We start from the raw sequence: 16,280 nt of genomic DNA on the forward strand, positions 1-16,280 counted from the left end.
ATTCACCTGATAAATTCAAACCCTCCTAGGGTGAGAGAATTCCTCTGCCTTCAGGACAGCTGTGGATTGTTGCATTGGCTGTTTGCAGTGATCTCCCACCCTGTCCTCAAGGAGAGCTGTGGGGGCTTCTTGTTTGCAAAGCCCTGAGCTGGCCTGCCCACTTTATTCTGTGCCTGTCTTTGTAGCCAGCTGAGATCGAAAGGGGTGGCTGGGGTGCTGGTAAGACAAGGCATGAACAACTACTGCTAAAAATAAGGAGAATACATCTTGTTTATTTGTTTCTCCAATTAAAGGCTGTCCCTGCCTGTACATTGCCGTGGGAGGCAGCAGGAAGCTGTTAATGGTCTCCCCGGGGGTGCCTCAGGTCCCAGAGCAGGTGCTGGGGAGGGGCTGCAGCTCAGGGCTGCCTGCTGCAGGACTGAGGTGTCTTGAGTTAGCTGCTCACATTAATCATAGATCAGCTCTGCCACAGCCTGGGGTGGTGGCTGAGCTGGAAGATGTCTATCGTGGCAGGAGGTGGAAGAGACCTCCAGAAGTGGTGGTCTGCACAGACTGCTGCCCAGTCCTGGCTGCTGAAAGCCATGCTGAGGCTCAGCCTGCAGATGGTTTTGAAACAAGCTGTGTAAGTGGCTGCCGAGGATGTGCATCCAAGAGGAGCTGGAGCTTCAGGGGAACTCGAATGCATGCTGAGGGCAGGGATGGATGCAATAATGTGCCCCTCTGTGGCTGACTGTGAACACAGGAGCAACTTGGGCAAACACCTCCTGCCTCCTGTGCTGTCTCTGCTAAGCTGCAGTGGTTTTCAGACGGGAAGGAAGGTGAACTGAAGGCAGGAGCTGTGGCTGCTCAGGCAGGGACTCAGGCAATGCCCAGGTTCTTCAGCACCATGCAAACCTCATGGAGATACTGTCTGTCTGGATAGCCATTCCTGTGGGCAGAGAGGGAAGCGTTGTGAATGCTGCTGATGGTGTGAAAAGCAGAGGGGAGAAGCACTTTGATTCTGCCCCATCCCTTCAGAAGGAGTGAGGGTGGAATTCCTGCTCCCTGGGACCTGCTGCTGCCCACAGGCACAGCTTGCACCCAGAGCTGGCTGCAGAGCATGGCCATGGGAAAAGTCAGGAAAGCTGCAAGTGAAGAGGGCACAGAATTCAAATCTGTGGCACTTACAGGTGTGGGAGGGGCAAGAGCTTTAGCTGTGGCTGGGTTGCCACACCACAGCTGCCCTGCAAGCTGAAGCAAAGGAAGGCACCAACTCTGCCATTGAGGCAGCCTGGAAAAGCCACCCATGCCGAGAGTTCCTGAGCTGCAGTCTGTGGTTCTCTGCTCCCATTGCTACAAAAAACACCCTTGGAAGCTTGGGAAGAGCTGGGCCATACCTGGCTTTGCCTCCATCCCAGGAGGTCTTGTGTGGGATGAGGCCCCACGTCACCTTCTCTTCTCCATTGCAGGATTTGATCTGGAACGTCAGCCCAAGCTCAAATGCCTTCCTCAGCAGCGCTGCTACCTTCCACCCATCCCTGTTGTCGGGCAGGAAAGCACAGAAGTCCCCTCCTCTGTAAGGCTGTCCTGGGTGGGGGTCACCAACCTTTGAACAGGAGGAAAGGATTTTAAACAGCAGCCTGAGCACAGCACCTCGGTGCTGCCTTCTGAGAGTTCTGTCAAAGTGCACAGAGGGCTGTGCCCACCCCCAGGCTGCCAGTCTGAACTAAAGCCAGAGGTTACACACCCAGCAATAGCAGCAAGCTGCTCCCAGACCTGATGTGGAGCTTTTTGCCTTACCCAGGTCAACACCTCTCCTGCTTCACAGGGAAGGAATGGAGCTGCAGCTGTCCTGACTCCTCCAGTGACAGACCTCACTGCACATCCCACAGTGAAGCCCCCACGGTGGGTACCTACCCCTTGCACACCATCAGGAATGCTGTAGGCCACCTGGAGCATTGGGTCTGAATAGCAGCCAAGCAGATTCTGAGGCAGGGAAGAGATCTTGAACGTCCCGGAGATCTTGTGGCTTGTGGCAACCAAGGAGGAGCTGCAGCAGGCTGGCTGCATGCTGTCTGCTGCAAAGCATGTCCTGCACAAGGCATGCCCACAGGGGGCCTGGCAGGTCACACCTGAGCCCTGGCAAGCATCACATCGGCCCAGAGGGGCCTTACTGCTCCGCTGGCCAAGCCTGGGACCTCCTGCCTGCTGTGGCATGAAGGCAGGCTCCTCCTGACCATTACTCCTGCCTGCAGGGAGTGAGGCCTGCTCCTGGCCCCTGGGCTCTGCTGCAGGTGGCAGCTGGGGTGCACAGGCAGGTGGGCAGCGAGGAACAGCTTCTGCTGCAGGAACCAGTGAGTGCTGCTGTCCCAGCACCTCACTGGGGGCTCCTCTGCTCCTGTCTCTTGCAAACTGGAATTTGTCTGGCAGGACCTGCTTTAGCCGAGCAGCATCAGGCTCCCCCACAGCCAGCTTTCTCTTTGGCTGTTCCTGGGATTCCCTCAGGGCAGCAGGGCTTGGCTTGTCTACCACACTAGGGCTCAGAAGGTTGCCTCCTCCTTGCCCAGACCCAGAATCAATGTGGTCATTGGCATCATGCTGCCCTAGTGCCTGCTGAATCCTCCAAGGACTGGGTGACCTCTTTTCCTCAGCCTGTGGCAGCTGGGCAGCCCTGAGGACATCTGCATGGTTGGCTTTATCGCTGACGTTCAGGTGCTGCAGGTCCATCTGCACAGCCTCCAGCAGCATGTTGGATGGCTGGATGACACCTGAGCTCCCTCTGCTCTTCAGCCCTGAAGACAAGGATGAAGACTTAAGGGCAGAGAGTCTCCTGCAATTAAACACACGGAGGGCCTCAGTGACTCCTGGCAGCATTGCCTTGGGGTAGGCAAAATGCAGCTTGTGCTTGTCCTTGGTGAGCGCAACCTGCAGGGGGTTTGCTCGCAAGAGGCTGCACAGCTCGCTCAGGGCACTGTCATCTGGACCATCTACAGCGAGCTCCGAGTAGCTCATGCTCTGACACACAAGGTCAGGACAGTTCTGCACAAGAGCTTCCACCTTCCACTTAGCCTGGAACAGCTTGATGCTGTCTGCTGCCTGCAGAGTCAGCAGGGTGCTGTCCCCAGCGTGGCGCTCAGAGATCTGCACACCCCCAGCCCTGCACAGCTGATTGATGGCAGCGCAGCAAACATCTTTCAGGTAAGACCACTGCAGAGCGTCCAGGCTCATGTCCTCACTCACCCCACTGCCTGCTGGGCCAGTGACCTGGGGCTCGTCACTCTCCTTTGACCTTGTCAGGGAGAAGCTGTGGGAACGCCGCAGCACAGGCCTGGATTGAAAGTTCTTAGAGTCCAAAGCAGAAGAGGCATTGGCTGTGCCAGTGAGGGACTGCTGCTTGATGAGGCCTGGGCCTCTGGAGTCCCCAGGATGCTGCAAAGTGCTGCTTTCTTTGCCCTCAAAGGGAGACAGTGCCTTGTGTCTTGTAAGCCTGGCACTTCCTTTCATGTATTCCCGTTCTTTGGGGTCCTTCTGCTGAGATTCTGCTACTGACCCCAAACCCACATCTGTTGTGGAGATCTGAGGCTGATACTGCTGGGTCGGCACTGTTGGGGCACTTGGACCTAGAGCATCTGTCTCTGCTAAATGTTGCCCAGGAAGCTGTGCCTGTCCTACCTGATCCCCAGCAGAGCCCTGAGCCCCACTGTCCTGAGCCCTATCAGCTTTCAGAGTGCTAAAGTTGGCAGCTAGCTTGAGCTCAGCTTTCAGCTCTGGTCTGCCTGGGCTGAGCCCTGGGGCTGTGGTGTCTGCAGGTGCTTTGGGCTTGCACTGTGGAGCCTCTGTGGTGCGGGAGGCTGCGGGGTGTGAGGGCAGGGAGCTGCTGAGCATGCCAAGAGCGTGTGTGACACCTCTTCTGGTGCTGAAATTCTGAAGGTGCTGCTTGGCCTGGGACACATCCACAAGGTTTCCAATAAGATAAAGCTGCTTCTCATCCTCATGGCAGAGCAACTGGGGATACAGTTCCTGCAGCTCTTGCATCAGAGCCCTGAGTGCCTGGCAGTCCATATCTAGTCCTCTCTTAGTGATCTTCTCCTTGCGCAAGCTCAGCTCCAGCTGCTGGTAGAGCTGCTGCAGGGCCAGGCAGGCATGCTGCAGGGCCTCGGTGTCCCCAGCCACACCTGCCGGTGGCTGGAGGTACAGTATGGCGATGCCGTCACTGCCCACAGCCACCACGTCCACGTGATGCTGGCGCAGCACACCTTGGTACTGGGCAGCACAGAACCTCTGCATGTACAAGTAAATGTCCAAGTCCATGGCTAGGGAAAAGTCCCCCAGATGCTCCACAGCTTCCCCACCCCCTGGGCCCTGAGCTCGCAGGACTTCAGTTGCCCTGTTGCACACCTGCTGCCAGCTGGGCAGCCTTACTGACTGGGTGGACTCAGGCACTCGCTGGGGATGGTGCACGCTGCTCGCTTTGGCCACAGGGCTGGAACCTGGCAGAAGGATCTCTCCAACAGCTTGGCTCTTGGGGTTCAGGCTGCCCAGCAGGTCTCTGCTGAAGGCCTGCAGCTCAGTGAACGGTCCCTTGACCGTGCAGTGTGCGTTTCTGGAGTCAAAGTCAAACTGCAGGTTGCTGCAGCCTTTAAGCAAGTTCCTCAGGAGGGTTTTGCCAGCAGGAAGCTTGCCATAGTCAACTACCACACAAGCACGTATCAAGATCTGTAAATAAACAGCAAGGGAGTGAGAGCAAGGACCAAAAATAACCCCCCTCCAAGGCACAGGCGGAGGCAAACGCACCTGACATGCCACAGCCCCTGCATTACTACCACAGAAAAGTCAACGTGATCTACCACCTCCCTCAGCATTGTGCTTTCGAAGGAGAGGGGAGGACTGAAGGACTCAGGCAGCCCAAGCAACCTTTGGACCTTGTGCACAGTAAAAAGCTTTCTGCTTCACTTCTACAGAGAGCTCTGCAAACAGCTCGGACCCAAGAAAACCACTCTCCTTTCTGCATCTGAAATGCAGTCGAGCCCTGGGCCTCCCAGAGCTTCAGGCAGTCTGGCACCACGCCCTTGTTTTCCGTGCTCAGGCAGAAAACAAGACACGGCTCCTGCCACACTCTTGAAACAAGAGGGGAAGGCACAAATTCTCCAGTGCCTCCTAGAGAGCAGCATCTCTGTCTCCTAAGCTCTCCTGAGGAGAGGAAAAATACACTGTGCATGTCCAGCTGATGACACGGTACCCAGCTAATGACACAGCAGAGTCATTAACAGGGTCCCCTGTGTGTCAGCAGATGGGCTGCAGAACAATGCCCCTTCGCCTCCGCGTCCTCCTCGCCTGGACGGGCACGGACGCCCCGCAGCCTGCCTGGCTGTCCCTGGGCAAATGACGCATTCCTCATTTGAATACGAACAACCGCGGGGCGCTTTATGTCTAATTAACGCTAAGGAGAGAGTCAGAGCTGCCGGGGCCGTCGGGGGTGGCTGCCCCTCGTACCTCATCGGGGCTGAGCTCCGCGCCGTGCGCCGTTACCTCCAGCGGGTACCGCCGCCCGCCGACCGACAGCACGTGCTCAGCCTGTAGGACCCGTTGGGCGACTGCGGAAAAAAGGCACCGGCACCGTTAGCCGGGTCCGCCCCGACCGCGGGACCGCGGCAGGGGGGCCGGGGGCACGGGTGCGGCCGTTACCTTCCGGCGCCTCGAAGGTGATAAGAGCGCAAGTCCCGGGCAGCACCTGCACGTCGGCGATTTCGCCGCCGCCGTTGCGGGAACGCAGGAAGTGGATGGTCAGCTTGTCGGCCACTCTGTCGGGGGGCAGCTCGGCGGGGAAGCCCCGCACCCGCACCGTGCGGCTCGCCATGCCCGAGAGCCCCGGCGGCAGCGTCCCCCGCCCCGGCTTCCCGCTCACCGTACCGGGCGCTCCCACTCCCCGGTTGCCTCCCCGCGGAGACCTTCCGCTCCGTCCCAGCCCGGCCCGCTACCTGCCCCCAGCTCCGGCCCCGCCGCCGCCGCCACCGCCCCGGGGAAGCGAAAGCGAAACCGGGGCCGCCCCACCTCCGCGGGCACCGCCCCCGGCCCGCCCCGAGCTCCGCTCAGCGCCGCCGGACAGCTCGGCCCGGCCCGGGGACCCGGCGCTCCTGGTCCCCGTGCCCGCGAAGGGCCTAGCCTTGCACACAGGACCCGCTCCCAGCCAGCCCCAGCACGACAGACGCAGCTTTCCCTGCAGATACTTTAATTCTGTTGTGCCAGCGGCCACGCCAAACGCCGCCGCCCCGGGCTGGCCAGGGCTTGGCCAGGGCTAGTCTGCATCCTCCGTGAAAACAGCCACCCCCACTTGTCCCGCCGGGATGTAGTCCAGGGCGTCCACCTCTCCCCCACCACGGCTGCCCTTCTGGAAGTGGATCTCCAGGGCGTCCCTCATGGACTCCTCGTTCAGCACATCTGGGATCCCCGTGAGCAGGACCGTCCGGGGGCAGCGGGAGGGATGGAGCTGGGCAGAGCCAGGAATGAGCTACAGAGGTCCCCGTGGAAGGGGTCCCCTCGGGATGGCACTGCTGCATGGCAGCACAGGAGTGGGGGCTTCAGGAGCTGCCACCACGGGCTAGCAGGCCCTGCTTGGCACAGGGTTTGTGCCCTCACCTGCAGGTTGGTGATACCTCCGCTCATGCATGGTGATATTTTGACCTCGTATTTTCCCTTCCCAAGAAGCACCTGGATGTGTCCTCTCTCAATTAGCTGCTCTGCCACTGATGATGGAAAGGAAAGCCCTGAGCCACCCAGGACTTATGTCCCTGGCATAGGCACCAAGGCTGGCACTGCCCAGCCCCAGCCCACCTGCACCAGCAGTCTCAGGACAGCCTGGACTCACTCTGCCTTCCCCGTGCCCCACAGGCACAGCTCCATCTGCTCTCAGGAGACAACTGGTGCACCCCCAGAGCCAGATGGGCTGACCCCCTTGGTGGCAGCTTGACACCCCACACACCTCCGTCCTCTGCAAAGGTCACCATAACCCGGTCAGAATCGTCCAGGAACTCTATGGTCTCCACCTCACCACCCCCATTCTTTGTCTTGCTGAAGAAGAGCTCCAGCTTGTCCAGCAGTGCGTCCTCAGGGATGCCCAGGCTGGGCAGGCCAGACACGAGCATACTCCTGCTGCTCAGAGTCAGCCCCATCTGTGGGTGGCACAGGCCAGTCAGTGCCAGGGCAGGGCTGGCCCCGGCGCAGTGCAGAGCTGTGGCACTAACAGGCTGAGCTGGGGTGGTACCAGTGACCTGGCAGAGGTCACTGGGTAGCGGTGGAGTGCAGCACAGCAGAGCTGGCACATGCTCAGGTCAGTCTGCAGCTCTGCAGTGCAGGGACCTACCTCCAGGGCAGAGGGCATCAGTAAATCCACGGGCACTGCTCGCACTCGCACCCTGCACCAATCCAGCTCCTCCCCGCAGCTCAGCTCCACCACATGTTCCTTCATCTCTAGGATCCTCTGGGCCACTGCAAGCAGGGAGAGCCCCCACAGGGCATCAGCCACCTGCTGTGAGTGCACAAAGGATGGGACACAGGGCAGCCAGCACTCTGGGGAGGGGCACAACCCCACGCAGCACTGGCAGAGGGGACAGAGCTCTGGCCTGGGGAGGAGACACAGGGCCAGCCCCCAAACCAGTCACCCAGGACACCTGGCTGTGGCTCTTACCCTCTGCCTTCTCAAAGGTGATAAGGGCTGAGCCACCCAGCAGAGGGTAGTGGATCTTTGGGATCAGCATCAGCTTGTTTGTGTCCTCCTTGCTTGTCACAAGTCCCTTAAACACCATGCTCCTCTCTGGCAAGGCTGGCAGCACCTAGGTTGGAGCACAGAGCACCTGGAGGAGACTGGAGCCTGCTCAGGGCCTGTCCCTGACAATCCACAGACTAGAAACAAGCTCATGGCTCAAACAGCTGGAGACCCTCAGCAGACTCTCATGGAGTATGGCTGTGCTTGGAGTCCCAAAGCTGTAATTGGAGCTTCTGGCCCTGGAAGGAGCCACCCAGGAGCAGAAGCTGTGCCAGCCATCACACAGAGCCCAGCTGCAGTCACCTACAGGCTCTCCAGACAGGGTCCTGCACCTTGCCAGCAGACCCAAGTGCCCAGACACACTCTGTTACCCTTGCTGGATCCTCCCAGAGGAGCCTCTTCTTCACTCCTTCCACCTTCTGTTTCAGCACCTGCTTGTCATGCTTCAGTCTGCTCCACTCCTTCTCTGAGAGGAAAATGGCCACCTGGAGAGAAAGAAAGAGAAGAAGAAAGAGGGGGCAGCACAGAACCTCCAGAGCATGAGGGGCCACAGCATGCCATGACTTAAGCACAGCACTGTTCCTGGACATCCAACTACTCTGCTCTTGACTGCCGGCAGCCCTGCCTGGCTCCTTCTGTTGGAGCCCAGCCCTCCCTCCACCCCGCAGCACTGACTGGCTTCGTGGCACAGGCCTGATGTGGTGTCCTGTGAAACTCCTGCTGGGTCCAGACTAGAGTGATCTGCGAGCAGTGAGCCAAGCACGCAGCGCCCCCCGCCCCTTCCCAGCTCAAGTCCTCCACCAGCAGGTTACCTCTTCATGAATGCGTAAAGGTATTTCTTGCTTAAGGTTTTTACAAAGCTCTCCTTCCCTCAGCTCTTGTGTCTTTTGCTCTACAGCTTCCTTGGCCATCTGTAGGTTCACGCGGTCTTGCTCCAGAGCAGCACAAAGCTCCTGTGAGAGGCATCATCAGCCAGTGAGACCGGCGGTGCGGCACCCCACTTGCACACACTGCTTTGGGAAGGATCCCACGCGGGGTGCAGCCCACAGACCCTACTATGGGCTCTCTTAACCCGGGATGCTCCCCCTCTGCCAGGAGAAGTCAAGAACCTCGAGCCCACAGCCGAGGCTGGCCAGAGGATGTGCCTGGGCGGTGCGGACCCCTCTGGCTGCGGCTGTCGGAGGCAGCAGGACGCACCTTGCAGCGCTGGATCTCCTGCCGGACGTGCGCGGAGGTCTCTTCCGGGCTTCCATTCTCTGGGCTTTCCTCCTTCGGGCTCTCGGGCTGAGAAAACTGGATGAAGGAATCCTGGGGACAGGAGTGTCCTGAGCCATGCTGCCTAGCCCCGCGCCGCGCCCCCCGGCCCTCAGTCCCCGGCCCTCAGTCCCTCACCCCGGGCGAGTCCATCTTCGCGGCGCTGGCGGAAGAACGGTGGCAGCCGGGACGGCCCCGCCGGAGGCCCGGCCTCGCAAGGGCAACGGGGAAACCTTAACCGACCGGACCGAGCACCGGGACCACCCCAACCGCCTGCTTGAGCCCCCGCTGCCGGTGAGACCCCTCCGCCGGTAGGACGCCGTCGCCTCCTGCCCTTCGCTTTCGCTTTCCGGCACGGCTCCACCCCCGGCGGCAGCGACGGAAGCAAGGGCAGCCAGCAGCTGTGCTGACCGCCCCCCAAGCCCTTCTCCATTCCCCGCCACCTTCCCGCACCCGCGTCCCCGTGGACGCCGCTTCTCCAAAGCCCCCGCCGGTAAATCACCTTTTGGCCTCTGCAACAGTCAACCCGCAGCCCCTCCCCGCCCCACGGCAGCGGGACCACTGCCACGGTAAGGCACAGAACCCAACGCTGAACCAGCACAGCCAGAGGAGCTGCACCAGTCACCCTGCCTCGTGCTGGGGACGTGGGCAACCGACACGGGAACCGCTCCTCCTCCCTCCCCCTTTTTCTCCCTGGAATTGCTGCAGCTTTGGTAAAGCCAGGACAGGAACACCACCACGCACCCTCCAAGCAGAAGGTGCCCCAGGGCAGTGCCAGTGCAAGCTACACAAAGCTCTGCAGCCACAGACTGTGGTGGCTTCCCCTGCTCTTAGACAAGTGGAGAAGGAGCCTCCCCCCACTGCAGTCCCAGCAACGCCTGGGTTTGTACAACAACACAACACAGGTTGTAGTAAACATTTATTGACACGGCCTCACTGCAGCTTCAGAATCGCAGCTTCTGGAAGAACCACTTATTCTTGCCTGTCTTGTACCTGGAAGAGGAGGAACAGGGCAGTTAGGAGTGCTCTGTGCCAGCACTGGACCTGCAGACAAGCTGCCCATGTAGCCCCCTGAGCATGGGCTGCTACTAGACCCACTTAAAGCATTTCATCTCCCAAGGGAAGCAGGTGTCAGCTTCCTACTGACTTCATGAAGCTGCTTCATGCAGCATCCCCCCACTACAGTGGTTTCCACCCACCACACACTGCAAGAAGTGCCACACAAGTTGGGGGAGAGGCATCAGACAGCCCCAGAGAACACTTCGACACAGCCAGCACCTCAGGCTGCCTGCCAGACACCCCCGTCCTGTCAAGGCTCACAACACGGAACAGGACTCCTGACTGGACACTCTCAAGTGCCCCACCAAGTCCGGTGACAGACAGCAGATAAACTGGCAGCAAGACACCCAGAGATTGTCACCTGGCCTCTGAAAGGTCCCACTGGAGGTGGAGCGAGGCTGCAGCATCATCACAAACACCAGCCCAAGTCTACAGCTGCTGGTGAACCATTTCCCCATCCCAACCCAGCAGCTCCCAGCACACATGGCTGTGTGAACACATGCAGGCCGGGAGGTGAAACACACTCCACTGCAAATGTGTTCAACCAAACTGGGGTACAAGTGGCCCACCTGGCATCGCCTCAGCTGTGGCACACCAAGAGACAGGAGCCAACACCACGGAAAAGATCAGGAACTTCCAACTCACCTCTCCTCAAACTTCACCTTGGCTTCACGCCTTGCTTTGCGTTTCAGCGCGGGGTCCCTGAACACATCCTTATTGACCACGGTTTTGTCCAGGGGGATATCAACAGAGTACCTGGGCAAGAGAGTGACAAGGTTTAGTGCAGCCACGGTGTCTGGATAGGGGTGCCAGTGCAGCAGACAGCCTGAAGCAGCCAAACACAATTAGTGCCACCCGTTGGTACCCCAACATCAAGGGAAAAAATGACTGTGGCTAGACCAAACCTGCCACGTTTCAGGAGTCCACCCCTGTTCCCCCACAGCCTCACACGCTCCAAGCCCCTGTTTTGCAGAGTGTTTGTCCAGCCCCGCCACTAAGCCTCAGTGACCCCAGCAGTTCCGAGATCGCTGCAAGAGGAGGGGACGCCCCGGGCAGCAGAAGCCGGCACACTGCGGACACGCACCGCGTGGGCATCAGATGGTTGTAGTTGTAAACCTTCACGAAGGACTTGATCTTGGACCTCTTGGCGATCTTTTTCTTGCCCATCGCAGCGGTCACCTTCCGCGGGTAGCGGTCGATGCCGGCCACCAAAGCGTGGCTGTACGGCCGGTCCGAGGTACCATCATCGATGTTCTGAAACACACCGACCGTCGCCGGCGATGGCACCGCGGAGCGCCAGCCAGCGCCGCCGGGAATCCCCAGGGGGAGCCCGCCCAGGAACGGGCGGCAGCAAGGCGCCAGGTTCTGCCCCGCCGGGTTCTGCCCCGCCGGGTTCTGCCCCGCCGGCTCTGCTCACCTTCACGATGACAGCCTTGCGCCCCGAGTAGCGGCCGGCCAGCACCAGCACCACCTTCCCCGGCTTCATGAACTTCCCCATCTCTGCAGAGACAGCGCACGGCGGTCACGTCCGGGCCTGCGGCCGCCTCCCGCCCCCGCGGCCGGCCCCGGCTCCCGCCTGATCCCGGCGAATGTCACGGATGGCCCCGGATCCCGCGGCCGGGCCCGCACTCACCAAAGCTCCGCGGCGATGGCGCCCAAACAGGAAAAGGAAGCAGCAGCGGCGCCCCGCCCCCTGCCGCACTTCCGCTGCGCCCCCAAGCACCGGGCCGCGCATGCGTGGGGCGAGCGCCTCCCCGCCGCCCCTGCCCGCCCCTGCGGACCTGCGGAGGCTTTAACCGCGACTGCGGCGAGTCGGCGCAGCCGCTGCGCAAGGCTCGTACCGAACGGCGATCAGACACAGCAGCCAGACGCCTTCTCCACACACGCACTTGCTAAAGCGGTTTAATCATCCCCGGTCCGGCACCGGACGCGGGCGCGCTCACCACTGCACAGAAGCTTCGAACAAAGAGCTCGAGGGCTGCTGGGCAAAGCCCGCCCCCACCCGACTGCTCCCGTGGATCACCGAGCCCCCAGCACTGGAGGAGTGCAGTCCCTGCACCCGCGGGTCAGCCGAATTCATAGCGGGGAGGGCAAGTCCCCTGCCACCAGGCAACCCTCTGATGGGCATCTCGCAGGGGCATAGTTCAGAGCACAGACTAAGAAACAGCCGAGGGAGGGCAGCCCAGGAATCGAGCTGTAGGTTCAACAGGACCTCAGCTGCCTGCAGTCTCCGTGGCCAGGCCCCCACTGCACTCAGGGCTGCCAGCTCCATGCGCTGGAGCACTTTCTGGTTGCTTGTCAACCATGTGGTTCTGCTCCTCAGAGCTGCACAACGGGGCGGGGTGAGGTGTTGCACAGCACCCAACCTCCAGCAGCTTTGCAGTGTCAGCCCTGTAAAACACAGAGTTCCAGCATCAACACGATTGGATTTCCCTAATTGCAATTACCAACTTCAAAGAGCCAAATTTGGTCTTAAAAAAGCCAGGCTACTGGAGCCCAGCAGCTGCCTACACAGGAAAATGTGTGATCTACAATAAAAATACATCAAAAAGCATCTTTGATGTTTTTCAGCTGCCGGACAGCCAGGTCAACTGGGAGGTTGAATTTTAAGTTGCTCAGGCGGCTGAGAACATTGAGGGCACTCTCGAAGCCTGTGTTTGCCATGTAGCTCCAGGGCTGGTAGTGGGACTGCACCAAAGCTCCAGATTTGCAGATCAGGTTGACCCAGGAGACCAGGCGCTGCTCGTTCAGCGCCATGCACACCAGAGCCTTCAGCTCGGAGTCTGCGCTGCGCTTGAAGGGGTCATGCTCCGTCAGCACCGTGTGGATGGCTGTCAGCAGGCTCTGCTTGGGGGTGGTGGCTGCTCCTCCCGTCACAGGCAGGGCGAAAGCCTGGGAGAGCTTGCGGGCTGGGGACTCCACGAAGGCTTGGCCGTTCTTGGTGTTGTAGTACTTCACAAAGAGCTCCCAGGGGTGCATGGCCTGCGGCGCCGAGCTGAACGCAGGAATCAAGCAGGCAATGGGTGCCAGTACCAGGCTCATTCCTTGGGAAGGGGCATAGAGCCCGTGGGCCATCAGGTCTCGCAAAGCTATGGCCAACTCCTTACGCACAGCTAGGGTCAGCTCATCTCTGCCTGCTAAGGGAATGTCCTGCAGATCAGTGGGACTGATGATGTGGTCTTCCTGCTGGTGCTTCATAGCAAGCTGCCTCACCCTCTCTACTGACAATTCCAGTTTCTTAATTAGGGGGGAGTAGTCCTTGCTGGCTTGGTCCTTCTGCCAGAGGGTGCGAGGAATCTGACCAGCAGCACAACCAAACTGACTGACAGCAAATATCTGCAGCACAGCCAGCATGCGACGCATGAGGTGCAGGCCTGCTTCTCGCATCTTCCTGGCATCTTCTGGGCTCACTGATCAGGTTAGAGAAGAGAATAAATACTCTCATTAGGAGTCAGCACTTTCATACACACAAGGAAGTGCAAATATCTGCTCCTCCTCAGGAGGTTTTGTCACCAGGACTGATGCTCCTTTTTAGAGCTTCAAAGCACTGAAGCCAAACAGAAAAGCAAACATTTGCACGGCCTGTCGTCCACTATCTCACAGAGAATGTATCTCACATCTCACTTCACCACCTCCCTTGGCAACCTGGTGGAACAGAGGAACAGGTTGCTCAGGAGGTGGTAGAGGCCTCAACCCTGCAGACATTCAGTCAAGCTTGATGGGGCTCTGAGCAACCCAATCTAGTTGGGGATGTCTCTGCTTACTGCAGGGGAGTTGGACTAGATGACCTTCAAAGGTCCCTCCCAAACCCAGTGTATTCTATGGTTCTGAATCCTACAACAGCTTTCTATGTCCAATGAGCAGGAGATGCCTCACACCACAAAGGCAAAGGTATTTCCTCTAGGGTACTATTCTGGTTCAAACACAACTCTGTGGTAAGTAGACCAGTCTCAGATTACACATCCAGCTCACAGAGCTAAGAGCTGAGTGTTAACTACACTGCACTGTAGCCAAAACATGTACAAGACAAGGCTGCTAAGTCTGACTGCAGTTTGCACCAAGTATCAGAAGCTGCTTCTACTCCAAATCTCCTCTGAGGACCAATCCCACCCTCAGTGTCATGCATTCAGGTTCTGTGACTACTCTAAAGATCCCACAGAAGAAGGGTGACAAAACTGGACACAGAAACTAGCTGCCAGGAAAAAGCAAAGCAGCCTGCTGTGACCAGATGTGGGTTCAGGCTTGGTTATTGAGCATGTTGCTGTAGGATCCATGCTGGAAGCTCCAAGCCGAGCAGTGCCCACCTCTGTTTCCAGAAGGTTGGGTACTTGATTTGAAGGAGCCACCACCATCTTTTCTGCCTGCACATTCACAGTGTCCATCTTCTGCCTTCCCAGAGCTTCCAACTTCATCTAGAACAAGAATTTCACACTGTCATTTCACACCTGTGAATTTAAGCTGCACACCCCAAGTATCAAGGTCAATATCCATTAGACCTCTTTGCATCTTTTCCATTCCCCCACCATCAATTCAGGGAAATCTGTTCTCCCCCAGGACCCAGAACCCCTTCCTACATCCTCTAACATCTGCAACATCTGTCCTCACAATAGGGAATTACAAAACAATTCAATCTGCTCATCCAAAACCCCAGCACTGACCCTGAATGAAGTTGATGAACATTTCAAGGTCCCTTATCTGTGTCTTCAGCTGTTCCACCAGCTGCTCCTTTACCCTGGCTGGGTTAACAATCTGTGCTATGGCAGCATCCACACGCTGTCGCAGTTCCTCTGGAGACAGCGTTGCAATATCTTCACTCAAGTCCATGTCCAGCTTCTTTATCAACTCATTTATAATCATCTGTAAACCACAAGATAGTAGCATGATCTCACTGTGTGGTGCTGCTGCCCACGAGCTTCAAAATGCTCCTTTATCCACACGCTGCACACAAAACACTGCAGCAGACACGGGACAGGTTTACACAGTCAAATTACTGATACTCCATTACAGCTGCTGGCAAGAAACAAGGACTGAGCAACTCCTGCAGTCCATAAGACTACGTAACACTACAAGGTACAGGCAGAAAGGCTTTGTGAGCCTTACCCGTTGTCTTTCCATAACCACAGACTGTGGCAGAGAATCATAGCTGCCCTCTTGGTAAGCAAACGTCTCCAGGTCATCCAGCTGTGTCTTGAGCTGCAGGATCAGCTCCCTCTGCTTCTCCTTCTGGACCTCACTTTGCTGCTGCTTCTCTTGCTCACCCTGAAAAAAGTTGCCAGTAAATAAGTTGAACATTTACCATCATAGCCAAGCCTCAGAGAACAGGACTGTGGTTTGAGAGTTTCTCTCAGCCCGAGACGAAGCCGTGCCTGAAGGCCACGGAGAGGCACGGCTGGAGCTCCACGCCCCAGCCGGGACGCAGGAAGCGGTGCTGCGTCCCGAGTCACCGCCGCGTCTCGGGCGGAGCAGGAAAGGCTCACACGGTGCAAGTCTTTAACGTCTGTTAAAGCCGAGTCCTTCTCGGACCGAGCGCCCCAGCGATAAAACGGACGCGCGCCGCTGTTGACGGGCTTTCGCACGTACCGGTCTCGCGTGGCACGCTACGCCATGCGAAAGCAGACGGTACTCCCTCACCCACCAGAGTCGCGTCCCGCCGGCACTCACCGGCGCGGGCCCGGGGCAGCCGCGGAAGGCGAACTCCTCCAGCTCCCTCAGCAGCCGCTGCTGCTCGCCGGGCCCGGCGCGCGCCACCTGCCGCAGCCGGAACTGAACCTGCGCGAAGTGCGAGGCCAGGGCCAGCAGCGCCCCCTGCAGGCGGCACCGCTCTGCCCGCAGCCGCGGCACCGACTGAGGCGACCCGCCCGCTGTCGCTTCCTCCTCCGTCTCCTCCTCGTCCTCCGCCGCCGCCGCCGACACGGCACCCACCGGCGCCCAGCGCTCCCCCGGGCCCAGCGGGCCACCCTCCGCGTCCATGGCTGCCCCTACCGCCGCCGCGACGCCGCCGCCATCTTGCCGTCACGGCGCGGGGCGGGGGCGGGGCCTGGCGGGGGCGGGGCGTAGTCAGAGCGTCCCCTCGCGGCCCGGCGGGACCGCTGCGGTGGGGCCGGGGGTCCCGGGGTCGCAGGGCTGCGGGTCCCGGGGTCGCAGGGCTGCGGGTCCCGGAGTCGCGGGGCCGGGGCGTGTGGTGTATCCACTGCGGGCAGCGCGAGGAGGGCCAGTGACCGGGCCG

At 59.3% G+C, this 16,280-nt stretch overlaps 3 protein-coding genes across 3 annotated transcripts; all 3 read right to left on the reverse strand.

Moving 5' to 3' along the window:
- Window positions 1–6,199: 6,199 nt before the first annotated feature.
- On the reverse strand, window positions 6,200–9,428 carry IFI35 (interferon induced protein 35). The gene is made up of 10 exons (XM_054176586.1): window positions 9,266–9,428; window positions 9,134–9,206; window positions 8,939–9,080; window positions 8,559–8,694; window positions 8,113–8,237; window positions 7,664–7,808; window positions 7,340–7,464; window positions 6,959–7,148; window positions 6,616–6,722; window positions 6,200–6,466 (listed from the first exon to the last, which is right to left on the reverse strand). The coding sequence occupies exons 1-10, from the start codon at window positions 9,426–9,428 to the stop codon at window positions 6,275–6,277; spliced, it is 1,398 nt and encodes a 465-aa protein (XP_054032561.1). The 3' UTR covers window positions 6,200–6,274.
- A 468-nt stretch (window positions 9,429–9,896) lies between these two features.
- Window positions 9,897–11,729, reverse strand: RPL27 (ribosomal protein L27). The gene is made up of 5 exons (XM_054176842.1): window positions 11,688–11,729; window positions 11,472–11,554; window positions 11,139–11,308; window positions 10,700–10,810; window positions 9,897–9,988 (listed from the first exon to the last, which is right to left on the reverse strand). Exons 2-5 carry the CDS (start codon window positions 11,550–11,552, stop codon window positions 9,940–9,942), a joined length of 411 nt encoding a protein of 136 aa, XP_054032817.1. The 5' UTR covers window positions 11,553–11,554; window positions 11,688–11,729; the 3' UTR covers window positions 9,897–9,939.
- Window positions 11,730–11,894: 165 nt separating this feature from the next.
- On the reverse strand, window positions 11,895–16,078 carry RUNDC1 (RUN domain containing 1). Its single transcript, XM_054176971.1, has 5 exons — window positions 15,716–16,078; window positions 15,155–15,313; window positions 14,713–14,911; window positions 14,359–14,466; window positions 11,895–13,464 (listed from the first exon to the last, which is right to left on the reverse strand). Exons 1-5 carry the CDS (start codon window positions 16,022–16,024, stop codon window positions 12,599–12,601), a joined length of 1,641 nt encoding a protein of 546 aa, XP_054032946.1. The 5' UTR covers window positions 16,025–16,078; the 3' UTR covers window positions 11,895–12,598.
- Window positions 16,079–16,280: the final 202 nt, after the last annotated feature.

Source organism: Dryobates pubescens, chromosome 36 (assembly GCF_014839835.1).
Source record: "Dryobates pubescens isolate bDryPub1 chromosome 36, bDryPub1.pri, whole genome shotgun sequence".
In the NCBI taxonomy this organism is placed as follows: domain Eukaryota; kingdom Metazoa; phylum Chordata; class Aves; order Piciformes; family Picidae; genus Dryobates; species Dryobates pubescens.

Excerpts from the sequence above, each read along its gene's own strand:
- IFI35 (XM_054176586.1), bottom strand. The coding sequence starts at position 9,428 with ATGGAGAAGGGCTTGGGGGGCGGTCAGCACAGCTGCTGGCTGCCCTTG. Across the intron at positions 7,809-8,112 it reads TCTGGGAGGATCCAGCAAGG|GTGCTGCCAGCCTTGCCAGA; the intron begins GTAACAGAGTGT and ends GCTCCAACCTAG. Across the intron at positions 7,149-7,339 it reads TGATGCCCTCTGCCCTGGAG|ATGGGGCTGACTCTGAGCAG; the intron begins GTAGGTCCCTGC and ends TGCCACCCACAG.
- RPL27 (XM_054176842.1), bottom strand. The coding sequence starts at position 11,552 with ATGGGGAAGTTCATGAAGCCGGGGAAGGTGGTGCTGGTGCTGGCCGGC. Across the intron at positions 11,309-11,471 it reads GCAAGGCTGTCATCGTGAAG|AACATCGATGATGGTACCTC; the intron begins GTGAGCAGAGCC and ends GGTGTGTTTCAG. Across the intron at positions 10,811-11,138 it reads AACCATCTGATGCCCACGCG|GTACTCTGTTGATATCCCCC; the intron begins GTGCGTGTCCGC and ends TCTCTTGCCCAG.
- RUNDC1 (XM_054176971.1), bottom strand. The coding sequence starts at position 16,024 with ATGGACGCGGAGGGTGGCCCGCTGGGCCCGGGGGAGCGCTGGGCGCCG. Across the intron at positions 15,314-15,715 it reads GCTGCCCCGGGCCCGCGCCG|GGTGAGCAAGAGAAGCAGCA; the intron begins GTGAGTGCCGGC and ends AACTTTTTTCAG. Across the intron at positions 14,467-14,712 it reads GTTCATCAACTTCATTCAGG|ATGAAGTTGGAAGCTCTGGG; the intron begins GTCAGTGCTGGG and ends TTCTTGTTCTAG.